At 43.7% G+C, this 13,568-nt stretch overlaps 1 protein-coding gene across 20 annotated transcripts in view; it reads left to right on the top strand.

Annotated features, from left to right (window-relative positions):
* Window positions 1-13,568, top strand: part of pdlim5a (PDZ and LIM domain 5a) — a 278,081-nt gene that overhangs the window by 162,159 nt on the left and 102,354 nt on the right. For 6 of the 20 annotated variants that reach the window (XM_087979923.1, XM_087979922.1, XM_087979929.1 and 3 more), the window contains exons 5-7: window positions 1,501-1,988; window positions 10,552-10,572; window positions 12,422-12,442. In XM_087979923.1, the coding sequence (XP_087836049.1) occupies window positions 1,501-1,988; window positions 10,552-10,572; window positions 12,422-12,442 (530 nt within the window). Of the gene's footprint in view, window positions 1-1,500; window positions 1,989-3,641; window positions 3,659-10,551; window positions 10,573-12,421; window positions 12,443-13,568 lie in introns of all 20 variants that reach the window. The other 14 variants (XM_087979926.1, XM_087979927.1, XM_087979930.1 and 11 more) reach the window with 7 other exon arrangements.

Below are 13,568 nucleotides of genomic sequence, written 5' to 3'. Positions count from 1 at the left end.
ATGCTGGTCTTGATTGGAGTGTTTTTGTGATCAGTGTACCAATGGTTCCAATTCAGACTTTGTGATTTGATCTGGCTGAACCATAACAAGGCGTCATAATTAAGAATTGACCCTGCAGCAAAATTAATTACACTTAAAATCTCCACTAAATTATTTCAAAAATTAGCACCCTCTTTTTCTTGCCCACTCCACAACTCTTGCTTTGATCAATATCTGTTCCTGTGAGTGCAGTGTGGTGGTCTGTTTACAGGAATGCAATTTATATTTTTAAGAACATATTAATTTTGTTTTCAGATAAAGGGGGTATCTCTTGTGATATATTTACCTGCTGCAGGAATATTCCATTCACTACTCTTGAATTATTATTTCTTACCTCTTTTAAATTGATTCACCAATGATCCCTTTTGACTCCCTGAGCTATTCCCTCATTCAGTTAGATCACAGCTAATCTGTATCTTAAAAACACCAACCCATCTTGGCTCCATGTTCATGAATACCCTCCCCAAACAGCAATCCATCCAAACCCATTTTTGAAATTTGCAGTCAACATCGGTTTGGAGATTAGATTCCCTACAGAATGGAAACAGGCCCTTCGGCCCAGCAAGTGCACACTGACTCTCCTAAGAATAACCCATCCACACCCTGTTTTTACCCCTGATTAATGCACCTAACACTACGGGCAGTTTAGCATGGCCAATTCACCTAACCTGCACATCTTTAGACTGTGGGAGGACTGTGGTAGACACTGAGAGAATGTGCAAACTCCACACAAACAGTCGCCCAAGGCGGGAATCGAACTTGGGTCGCTGGCGCTGTGAGGCAGCAGTGCTAACCACTGAGCCATTGTGTCACCTTCCTCTTAATTGATTCATTTAAAAAGTGTCCACTTATCCATTATACTTAAGATTATTAAAAATGTTCACAGTGGGGACAAATTTCTCAGGTTTTCCATTGCTTTCAGGGAGCTGTGGTTATTGTTAGTGTTTTACCTTAAGGATGTTAAAACTATCAGCAGAAATAGGCCCTCAAGCCTGTTCTGCCACTTGAAACGATTCTGCCCGCTCTCCGTAATCCTTCAATCCATTACTGATTAAAAATCTCCTGCCTGTCTCCTCCTTCAAGTTGCTTGATGTCCTGGGATCGTGAATTCCACAGATTCATGAAGCTTTGAGAGACATAATTTCTCCAGTTTGAAATCAGCCACACCTTATCCTAAAACTATGACCTCTCATCCTCAATTGCTCCCCATCTGCTTTGTCAATCCCCTTTAGCATCTTTGAATGCCTCAATTAGATCCTTCCAAACTCCAGAGAGTAGACCAAGACCCTGACTGCTCCAGTTCCCGTCCTCAAATCTTTCAAAATTTGCTTTACCCATCATGGGGTTTCGGAGAACACTTCCAAAGGACAAAATATGAAGCATGAGTTTCCTTGTTTGCATGTATTTTTTGTGTGTGCGTGTAACTTGTGTTTTTTTTTCTTCCGCCCACGTTCTGCTCAGGATGAGCTCCAGGAAGTAACACACCCTGTGCCTGTTGCATCTGTTGCTCCTCTGATGCCAAAGGTCCCATCTGCACCCAGCTCGGCCTACAATATGACGGCTCGTCCTTTTGGAGCCTCATCGTCTCCAAAGGTCACGCCGACGTCTGCATCACCCCAGCCTGCAGCCTTTTCCCCAGCTTCATCACCCCTCACTCAGCCTCTGCCTCCATCACCGGCAAGCACTCTCAATAATTCTGCTCCCCCACCATCAGTGCCTGTTGCATCTCCACCACAAACGCATGCCAGTTTTAAACCTGGTGCCAATGGGCGCACGCCACCAGTCACCACTGCTAAACCGACAGTAACCTCGTCCGTTAATGTCCCATGGCAGCCCAAGGTGTACAACACGCCCATAAACCTCTACTCCTCTGACAACGCCCATGAGGTGGCAGAGGGACAGAAGAGAGGACTGAGAGAGGGGCAGAGCGATGCCAAGCAGCAGAATGGGTAGGTGGCTTCCTGCAAACCATATGGAACAGTCTGGGAAGCAAGCAGCAGACACACCTCACTCTCGGGTGGCCTGATGAAAATTCCATTTGCATTCCAGGACATGGGAACTCATTACCGCAGCAACAAGAGACTAGTTGAGGTGCCTCAACATTTCTGTGTTTGATTCATAAAACTGTCACAGAAGCAAAGGTGATATAGTTTTAAGAAAATGTTTTCAACCTAATGAAACAGTATGTTGCAAATATTGATTTGCCTCAGTCAGCCAGGTGTTAAAACATTCTGTATTTCGCACATTATCCCTTCTGAATATGTCCCAGAATTTCCCTGGATTTCATTAATCCCAGTGCATGTAAGCTTCTCGTTACATGTGAGTTCCTCTTTTGAACTGAAACCAATTTGTGAATTGGATGTATAGGTGGTCAAGAGAAAAGATTGCAGGACTATGGAGAAAGTATAGTGAATTGGGACTGTTCGGGAGCTATCACTGGCATGATGAGCCAAATGGCCTCCTCCTTTGCTGTTCAACTTGATGATTTTGTAACTTGGGTTTGCTTGACTTCCTGCAGAGGCAGGCAAAAGTGGGTTGTGAACTTAAGCATTTGGAAGTTGCATAGCATTCCCTTCATTCTGGTTTGCTTGCACATACTTGCTTCTGCCAGACCTCCCATACACTGACCCCTCAAGCAAACTTGGAAACACTTGCAGAATCCTTTGGCCAGAGTAGAGGAGAAAAGTTATTTTCCTGTTGACTGTTAGTTCAACTTTAAACGCACACAAAAAAACCTTCAACTCTTCCAGTGAAGAGTAAGGTTCTGTTGTTGTTTTTAAACATAACTGGAGATTTCTAGGAAAGACAACATTTCTGAAGAATTTAACTTCTCCGCACTTTCACATCTTGTTCTCAGATGTTTGTACTGTGCAATAAAAATCTGCTTAGCGAAGGGAGAACTTGATGCTGGTGTAACATTAGTGGAGGAATAACCGCCTTGATCCCCAAATATAGTCTGATCCGGGTAATTTTAGCTGAATATGTTACACCTGCTAATGTAGCTATAAGTTTTTGGCATGCTTTCAGAATCTAAACTAAACGCACAGATAAATCAATGGCTTCGTAGGAATAAACAGTTTACTAAATTCAAATTTAACTGAGGTTAACTTTTAATTTAAACTTAGAATGGTGCAATGTGTCATTTAAAAAGGAAGTTTCATCCTATCAGTGCTGCTGTTTTCAGAATTGGTTAAATATCACCTTGGGTTGTGCGGCTTGTTGTGAAGTTACGTTTCATGCAGTTTTGTTTTTAAAGTCTCTTGTGATTTGATTTTTGGGAAGGGATTGACCAATTTTAATTTCAGTATACTCTTGTCAGTGTAACAAGACTACCCTAGCCCAAAGCTGTGTCTGCTGCTTGTTGAGTGAGCAGGATCATGCCAATCCAAACCTCAAGTCACCCCCGCCAAAGGAAAAGCCATTTTACCTGACTCCAAAATGAGCCTTTTAACCGGACTGGTCTCAAAGGTTGTATTCGGTTCCTGCACCCACCCAACAAACATTTCTAGGTTTTTTTGCTTTTGAAGCTTGGATTGGCAAAACATGGAATCCAAAAAAAATCTGTGTATTTATTGATGAAACATAATCTCTTTTCTTTCCAGACACAGATCCTGGCCAAGTTAGTGTCTGTGTTATTGCTATCTGGTGACTCATGACTTGTCAGTAACTAGCATGTGTGGTTGCCATGCAAGGAATGATCCTATACAAAGTGTTGCTTCTGGCTTTCTCCTCCTCCTCTCTTCTCTCTTCGCGCTGTCTAGCTCTCTCACTCTCTTGCGCGCTCTGCCCCTTCCTCCTTCCCTCTTCTCTCTTTGCGCTGTCTAGCTCTCTCACTCTCTTGCGCGCTCTGCCCCTTCCTCCTTCCCTCTTCTCTCTTTGCGCTGTCTAGCTCTCTCACTCTCTTGCGCGCTCTGCCCCTTCCTCCTTCCCTCTTCTCTCTTTGCGCTGTCTAGCTCTCTCACTCTCTTGCGCGCTCTGCCCCTTCCTCCTTCCCTGTTCTCTATTTGCGCTGTCTAGCTCTCTCACTCTCTTGCGCGCTCTGCCCCTTCCTCCTTCCCTCTTCTCTCTTTTGTGATTTGTCTCTATGCATAAGGCAAATTGGAAATGCATAGGATGTGACAGGATGTTGTCACTACTCAGTCATGTTACATGTTCTGTCGGGACTGACTTGCTTTTTGATGTGTTGCACTGACCGCAGATGCATGTGTTCACTAAGAGATGAAGATTCAGAATTTGTACAAGGGCTGGATTCCCTAAACTCAACTTTCCAGCAAAATTATTGCCTTGAATTAATACCCAACTCTTTAACACCTTTCAAATCTGCACACATCAAAACCAAATCCCATTCCAGGAAACCCCTTGGGGTCAAGAGCTCATTTTAAAGTGAGAGTTTATTTTTAAAAGCAAATTAATTCAGTGCGGTGTGCCTGGTACAGCTGTAAACTTGAAAAGTTAGTGGAGTATGTATGAGTTTCTTTTCCCTTAGCTAGGTGAGCTTAAGGAAGTGCAGGATTGTGGACAACATTTCAAATACAGAGCAGCCACTTGAGACTGAGATGGTGACAATGTCTTTTTTTACTTGGAGAATTGTGAATCTTTGGAATTCCCTACCCCAAAGGGGGATTTCAATCATTTGTATGTCTGAAATAGAAATTGGGGACATAGGGGTATTATGGGAAAGAGAGAGTGAATGGACAATCTTACAAAGTAGGCCCGAAAGCCTGAAAGGTGTGGTCCTGTTCTGGTGTTCCTACGGTCCTGTGACTGGATATTGTGTTCATGAAAGATAACAAAGGGAGAAAAGGAGGCGTGACTGGAAATGTATTGCAGTTGAAAATCCTCCTAAACACAATTTAGGAACTCTTCCACCTCTCTGCTGTTTACGCCAGTACCATCCCAGTCGATAATTAATTAAGGAGTGCATTGCAGTACTTAGCAGAGAGAGAGGGAGGGAGGGACGATGACCCAGAGGGGGTCAAGGACAGAATCTATTTGGTTAGAGCTAAGGAACATAAAGTTTCAGTTAAATTGCTTGATGTAGAGTAGATTAGATTAGATTACTTAGTGTTGAAATAGGCCCTTCGGCCCAACAAGTCCACACTGGCCCGCTGAAGCACAACCCACCCAGACCCATTCCCCATTTGAGATGGGCCAAATAGTTCCAACATCACTCAGGGAAGTAATCAGTGTACCGTCAGATTTATTTCACCTTTTTAGAAAAGGATAAGGAACAATTCAAAATAAAAGTATTGGACTGGGGGCTAGCCAACTTCACTGAGTGAAGAATGGCTCTGACCCAGATAAAGTAGAATCAAAAGTTGGCAAGAAAGACTAATTAAACAATGGGCTATCATTAAAATCAAAGAGTGTTCACATACTGTTGAGGTAAATTCCCTTGAAGGGAAAATACGTGGTCATCAAATCCCGAGCTCCCTGGATGACAGAAGACATAGTGATTGCAGTAAAGGGAAAGAAGTATGCTTTAGCTGATGTTAGTTAGATGATATCGGGTGGCACGGTGGCTCAGTGGTTAGCACTGCTGCCTCACAGCTCGAGGGTCCCAGGTTTGATTCCAGCCTTGGGCGACTGTCTGTTTGGTGTTTGCACATTCTCCTCTTGTCTGCATGCGTTTCCTCCGGGTGCTCCGGTTTCCTCCCACAGTCCAAAGATGTGCAGGTCAGGTGAATTGGCCGTGCTACATTGCCCATAGTGTTAGGTACATTAGTCAGAGGAAAATGGGTCTGGGTGGGTTACTCTTCAGCGGGTCAGTGTGGACTTGTTGGGCCGAATGGCCTGTTTCCACACTGTAGGGAATCGAATCTAATTTGTAACTGAGGACCAGGTTAAATGTAGAAGGTTCAGAGGGGAATTGAGAGTATGAGAAAAGGCTGACCTAAAAGCCTTTAATGAGCATAAATGTAGTAAAATTAATGGTCACTAGGTTAATTATACAAAGCCAACTCCGATTTGCTAAGGCAAATTGCATCTAATTAACTTGGTTGAGATTTTTGATCAAGTTAATGTTGATGTGAGTGTTCGTGAACTTCCAAAACAAAAAATTGGATAAAGTGTAACGAGCGAGGAAATGGAATAAAAAGGACAGTAGCAATCTGGATACAAAGTTTGCTGAGCAACAGGAAACAACAATTCACTGTTCTTTGTTGAACAGAAGGACAGTTTATACTGGAGGTCCTGGGAACTGGTGTTACACCCTATTGTTGAGAGTGTGGTGCTGGAAAAGCACAGCAGGTCAGGCAGCATCCAAAGAGCAGGAGAATCGACCTTTTGAGCATAAGCTCTTCATCAGGAATGTAGGGCCCACTTCTGCCCATATTGTGCGTGTCACTTCCGTTTGGTGACGTCATTCCTGATCCTATAATCATGCCTACTCAAGTGACTGTCTCTGTCCCCAAACCAAGCTCCAGCCCCACCTCAGATCCTAGCTCCCAGCCCTGCAATGTCATTACTGTTCCCCCAGACCTCACCCTCACTGAAAATGAATGTTTAGTCCTCAGCAAAGGTCTCACCTTCATCCCTCTATGCTCCTGGATGAATGAGTTCAACCACGCGTTGTGACCTTGGACATTTCTTCCACCACCTCTGGGCCCACTTTTTCAATCAAAATCCTGCCCACACACCGAGGACCCATTCTCTCCCCTCCAACACACCCCATCCACCTGTACGCCCCATGCTGGCCTGTTACCCACCCTCTATCTCTTCATTTCATTTCTAGCTGCCACCATGACATCAACCACCTCAACCTGTCCACGCCTCTCACCCATTCCCTCCTCCTGCCCTCACAAAGTGCAGCCCTCCACACCCTCCCCTCCAACCCCAACCTCACCATCAAACCCGTAGACAGGGACAGGCCGGGTGCGTGTGCACTGGTAGTTTGGCCAACCGACCTCTACACCGCTGAAGCCAGGTGCCAACTCGCAGACACCACCTCCTACTGCCCCCCTCGATCAAGGCTTCACCAAACCATCATCTCCCAGACCATCCCCAACTTCATCACCTCTGGGGATCTCCCATCCACACCCTCCAACCTTATCATTCATGAACCCCGCACTGCCTGATTCTTCTACTTACCAAAGATTCCTCATTCCTGATCAAAGGCTTATGCCCGAAACATCAACTCTCCTAGTCTTCGGATGCTGCTGCGCTTTTCCAGTACCACACTGTCAACTCTGGTCTCCAGCGTCTGCAGTCCTCCCTTTCTCCTTGTACCCTGTTGTTCCAGATGTGCATTAATCACTGAGACTGTAGTGTGGAGGACAAAATTTGCAGACAATATAACATTTGGTAGCATTGTGAACTGTGAAGAGGATAGTGTCGAATTTTGAAAGGATATAGACAGGCTGGTGGAATGGACAAACTCGTGGCAAATGAGATTTAATGTGGAAATGTGTGAATTGATTTGTGTTGCAGAAACGTAATGGAAAGACAATATAATATCAAAGATAAATTCTAAATGTTACATTGGAGCAGAAAGACAGAAGTGTTTTTAAAAAAAAACGAAAGAACTACGAATGCTGTAAATCAGAAACACAAGTTGCTGGAAAAGCTGAGCAGGTCTGGCAACATCTGTTTAGATTAGATTAGATTACTCCACATCTGTGGAGAGAGATCAGAGTTAATGTGTCAGGTTGAGTGACCCTCAGACTGGATGGAAAATATCAGTTTATATGCAGAAGATAGGGTGGAGGGGAGGGGATAAGGTGGATGATGGGTGGAGCCCAGAGAGAGAGGGAAGAACAGTTGGATAGACGAATGAGTGGGTAATGATGAGGCTGAGTGGCTGTTAATGGAGACTGTTAGTGGCTAACAATGGGTTGTGTTTAATGGCAAGCTATGTGATAATAAGGCCTGGTGTGTGGGGGTTGGGGTAAGGATCTGGGAGAGCTGAAGCCCGAAAATAATTGAACTCGATATTGAGGGTGGAGGGCTGCAGGGTCCCCAAGTGGAAAATGAGGTGCTGTTCTTCCAGCTTGTGCTAATCTTCGCTGGAGCATTGCAGCAAGCCTGAGATAGAGAGCTTGGCCAGAAGACAGAAGTCTTGCACATGCACATACAGGCAGCAGGGCAGGCTGAAGGCATATAATAATGGAATAATGTCTAGGGCATCCTGTTCTTCATTAGAAACATAGAGCAGTAAGGCAAGGAATTGATGTTAAACTTGTTCAGAACACTTGTTCAACCTCACCTGGAGAATTGTGTCGAGTCCTGAAAACTGTATTCCAGGAAGAATGTGATAGCATTAACCAGGTTGCAGAAAAGATTCCTGAGAATGGTTCCAGGGATGAGGAATTTCAATTATATAGTTAAATTCTATAAATTGGAATTATTGGAGAAGAAGAGGCTGAGCAGAAATTCAAAACTATAAGGAGTCTAGGTGGAGTAGAGAAGGAGAAATTAGATTAGATTAGATTAGATTGCCTACAGTGTGGAAACAGGCCCTTCGGCCCAACAAGTCCACACCGCCCCGCCGAAGCGCAACCCACCCATTCCCCTACATTTACCCCTTACCTAACACTACAGGCAATTTAACATGGCCAATTCACCTGACCTGCACATCTTTGGACTGTGGGAGGAAACCGGAGCACCCGGAGGAAACCCACGCAGACACTGGGAGAACGTACAAACTCCACATAGTCAGTCGCCTGAGGCGGGAATTGAACCCGGGTCTCTGGCGCTGTGAGGCAGCAGTGCTAACCACTGTGCCACCCACTTATAAAGGGATTGAAAATGGGAGGGCACAGATTTAAGGAAATTGACAAAAGAAGCAGTGGTTACAACCAGGAAATCTGTTGCGTGCCGCCAATGGTCTGGAATTCGATGCCTGAGTGTGGTAGATTTAGATGTTAGAGAGGGGATTATTATGTGAAAAGGGAAGAATGTGGGGGTACAGGGAATGCCTGCAGGGAAATTGTTCCTTCAGAAAGTCATAACAGACATGATGGGCAGAATGGACACCTACAGTGCTGTGACCATTGAGGTTCTGGAATGCATGGTCAGTTGGGTGGCCTTCAAATACTGGATATTCTGCTGTTCATGGGGAATTCTTACTTTAAAGATCACCCACAGACCTCTTTTCATATCTCACCTCATCTTATTGTCTCTCCTATTGTTTCATCTCATCTCTTATCATCTGATATCTTGTCCTCTCAATATAATTGGAACATCTTCCATGACATTTGACACTGACTCCCTCCAGTAGCAGCAGTATGTACCATCAACCAGATACCCTGTACCAAGGATCTTTTATCAGCACCTTGCAAACGCATGATCACTTCCATCTGGAAGGACTATGGTGGAAGATGAAAGGGAACAACACTAACTCCAATTTCTCTTCCCAAGCCACCTGAAATTTAAGTGGCCCTTGTCCATCCCTAAACATTTGAAGCTGAAGAAACTATCAACTCATGTCCTCTTGGACAAGGAATGTACAAGGAGGATGCCAGGGTTGGAGGATTTGAGCTATAGGGAGAGGCTGTTTTCCCTGGAGGGTCAGAGGCTGAAGGGAGACCTTATAGAGGTTTATAAAATCAAGGATAGGGTGAATAGACAAGGTCTTTTCCCTGAGGTGGGGGGAGGGGGCAGTCCAGAATGAGAGTGCATAGGTTGAAGGCGAGAGAGGAAAGATATAAAAGGGATCAAAGGGTAACTTTTTACACAAGAGGGTGGTGCATGTATGGACTGAGCTGCCAGAGGAAATGGTGGAGGCTGGTACAATTTACAGCATTTAAAAGGCATCTGGATGAGTATATGAATATGAAGGGTTTAGAGGGGATGGGCCAAGTGTGACTAGATTAGGTTAGGATATCTGGTCGGCATGGACGAGTTGGACTGAAGGGTGTGTTTCCGTGCTGTGTATCTCCATGACTTGAAGTAATGTCTTCATTATTTTCTGAACCCATATATTTTTAAAATTTTACTTTCCATGTCAACTAAAATATACAGTGTGACGCACTGTGCAGCACTTCTCCAGCCCTATCTGTGTCCATCTTCCTTCCCTTAGTGATTTTTGACCTGCCAATCGAAGTTGCTCAAGGTGGTACAGTAAGAGCATTGTTTTGTGCCAACCACAGACCACACTCGGTGAACAGCACTCGGGGGAGGGTGGTGTTACCAACAAGACTAGCCATTCAAATGTTGGTCAAGTGTGCAATTGACTACATTTGCTTCCCAGTGTTTCGGTCTTTTCCAGTGTCATTCCCTATAATTAGAATCACTCAGTATTGAAGTAGCTGAATCAGGCAGTGGATGGGGTGAACTGCAGTGTAATGTGCAGGAATTTTGGGTTTGGCATGCTTCTTTAGTGGCTTCACTTTCCTGCTGCCTTCTGCATTACTGGAAAATTTGGTTTGTTCATTTGTTCGCTTTTGTTTTTCCAAGTGTGTCATTTTTCTTTTATTTTTCCATCTTCACTCCATCGTTTTGTTTTCCATGACTCACTCGTGACTCTTCTGCATCATGTGCACTGCCTCTCTCTTCCTCCCCTGTGCCTGCCAGTGGCCCCATGTATGCTCTCAAGTAAGTAGAATACCAGCGTCTTACTGTCTGTCTGTCTCTTCTTAGATTTTCAATTGATTTTCAGCAGTAACATCACCTGCATTTATCAACAAACAAATCAGGCCTTTTATACCACAGAATAAGAACTATCCTTTTGGAAAAGTGACTCCACTTTAAGGTGGGTAGAGAGCGAAGGCTATTTATCTGGAGAGTGTCGATGTAGTCAAACAAGAGGATTCGCCTTAGAATTTGAGTGAGGCTATTCAAGGTGATGATGGGAAGCTGTTCTTTATGTAACAATGAGCAGTGGAAATCTAGAACCGTTTCCTCACTACACACCAATCACCAAAATAAAATGTTGCTGAGGCTGGATATCATTTAAAAACTAAAATTGGTTTATGTTCGTAGCCAAGGCTATCGAAGACTAGGATCCAACAGGGGTGGATGGGAATTAAGGTGCAAGGTAATTATGATCTAATTCAGGAATGGAACAGTTTCGAAAGGCTGAATCACCACCTCCTGATCTAATATTCCTAAGATTATACTTAAGTTTGATCCCAAAATGTTTGGAATTGTGCATGCCCTTCATTTCTCCCTCCTGCATTACTTTGAGTATTTCACTTCCTCATTTTTCCCCAGTTTGCAAAACTTAAATGTATCCTTCCTGCTTGGCGGGCAATTTTCACCCTTTCCTGATTAACACGAATTTTTTTTTTTTTGCCAGTTTATTTTCAAAATTTAAATACATTTAACCACTTCTAAAGTCTGGGTTTGAAGAGTTAATGCAGCTGAATTACCTGATGAAGGAGCGTTGCTCCAAAAGCTAGAGCTTCCAATTAAACCTGTTGGACTATAACCTGGTGTTGTGCGATTTTTAACTTTGTACACCCCAGTCCAACACCGGCATCTCCGAATCACGAATTAACTCTGGTATGACTGAGAGGAAAGCAGGAATAGTTTGGTTCCAGCCTCATGAAGGAATCATTCAAAATTCCAGAAACAAAAATGACCATTTCACAAGTCACACGATCTTGAGATGTGCGGCTTCCTATCACCCGAGGGTTAGGTAATCAGTTGACTGTAACTGTAAGGACGCTATCAGAATGGTTCACTGATCAAGCACAGATGGGAGAGCACAGGGCAATGGGTTTAACTTCTAGGTTTGTTCAGTCCCTCACACAACAGCCGAGTTTTCCAGATGTTACTAAACTGGAAAATGTTCAAAAAAAGATTTACAAGGATGTTGCCAGGGCTGGAAGGTTTGAGCTATAGGGAGAGGCTGAATAGGTTGGGGCTATGTTTCCTGGAGCATTCAGAAGCTGAGGGGTGACCTTATAGAGGTTTATAAAATCATGAAGGGCATGGATAGGATGAATAACCAAGGACTTTTCCCCAGGGTAGGGGATTTCAATAACAGAGGGCAACGTCAGGTGCAAAATATTTAAAAGGAACCTGACAGGCAATTTTTTCACAAAGGGCAGCACATGTATGGAACGAGTTGCCAGAGGAAGTTGTAGAGGCTGATACAGTTACAACATTTAAAAGACATTTGGATGGCTGCATAGACAGGAAAGGTTAAAAGGACATGGGCCAAATGCAGCCAAATGCAGCTGGGTCAGTTTAGAAAATCTAGTCTGTGATTGAGTTGGACTCGAAGGTCTGTTTCTGTGCTGTATGACTCTGACTCAAGTTCATTCATAGAGTCATACTGGAAAATTTGGTTTGTTCATTTGTTCGCTTATTTTTTTCCAAGTGTGTCATTTTTCTTTTATTTTTCCATCTTCACTCCATCGTTTTGTTTTCCATGACTCACTCGTGACTCTTCTGCATCATGTGCACTGCCTCTCTCTTCCTCCCCTGTGCCTGCCAGTGGCCCCATGTATGTTCTCGAGTAAGTAGGATACCAGCGTCTTACTGTCTGTCTGTCTCTTCTTAGATTTTCAATTGAATTTCAGCAGTAACATCACCTGCATTTATCAACAAACAAATCAGGCCTTTTATACCACAGAGTAAGAATTATCCTTTTGGAAAAGTGACTCCACTTTAAGGTGGGTAGAGAGCGAAGGCTATTTATCTGGAGAGTGTCGATGTAGTCAAACAAGAGGATTCACCTTAGAATTTGAGTGAGGCTATTCAAGGTGATGATGGGAAGCTGTTCTTTATGTAACAATGAGCAGTGGAAATCTATAACCGTTTCCTCACTACACACCAATCACCAAAATAAAATGTTGCTGAGGCTGGATATCATTTGAAAACTAAAATTGGTTTATGTTCGTAGCCAAGGCTATCGAAGACTAGGATCCAACAGGGGTGGATGGGAATTACGGTGCAAGGTAATTATGATCTAATTCAGGAATGGAACAGTTTCGAAAGGCTGAATCATCTCCTCCTGATCTAATATTCCTAAGATTATACTTAAGTTTGATCCCAAAATGTTTGGAATTGTACATGCCCTTCATTTCTCCCTCCTGCATTACTTTGAGTATTTCACTTCCTCATTTTTTTCCCAGTTTGCAAAACTTAAAGATTCCTGAAGAAGGGCTTATGCCCGAAACGTCGATTCTCCTGTTCCCTGGATGCTGCCTGACCTGCTGCGCTTTTCCAGCAACACCTTTTCAAAACTTAAATGTATCCTTCCTGCTTGGCGGGCAATTTTCACCCTTTCCTGATTAACCCGATTTTTTTTTTGCCAGTTTATTTTCAAAATTTAAATACATTTAACCACTTCTAAAGTTTGGGTTTGAAGAGTTAATGCAGCTGAATTACCTGATGATGGAGCGTTGCTCCAAAAGGTAGTGCTTCCAATTAAACCTGTTGGACTGTAATCTGGTGGAATGTGCGATTTTTAACTTTGTACACCCCAGTCCAACACCGGCATCTCCGAATCACGAATTAACTCTGGTATGACTGAGAGGAAAGCAGGAATAGTTTGGTTCCAGCCTCATGAAGGAATCATTCAAAATTCCAGAAACAAAAATGACCATTTCACAAGTCACACGATCTTGAGATGTGCGGCT

Source organism: Chiloscyllium plagiosum, unplaced genomic scaffold (assembly GCF_037043375.1).
Source record: "Chiloscyllium plagiosum isolate Xiang-an unplaced genomic scaffold, Cpla_swu_hap1 HiC_scaffold_36, whole genome shotgun sequence".
Classification (NCBI taxonomy): Eukaryota; Metazoa; Chordata; class Chondrichthyes; order Orectolobiformes; family Hemiscylliidae; genus Chiloscyllium; species Chiloscyllium plagiosum.
The sequence above is the reverse complement of the archived record's forward strand: the minus strand, read 5'-3'. Positions and strand labels throughout refer to the sequence as shown.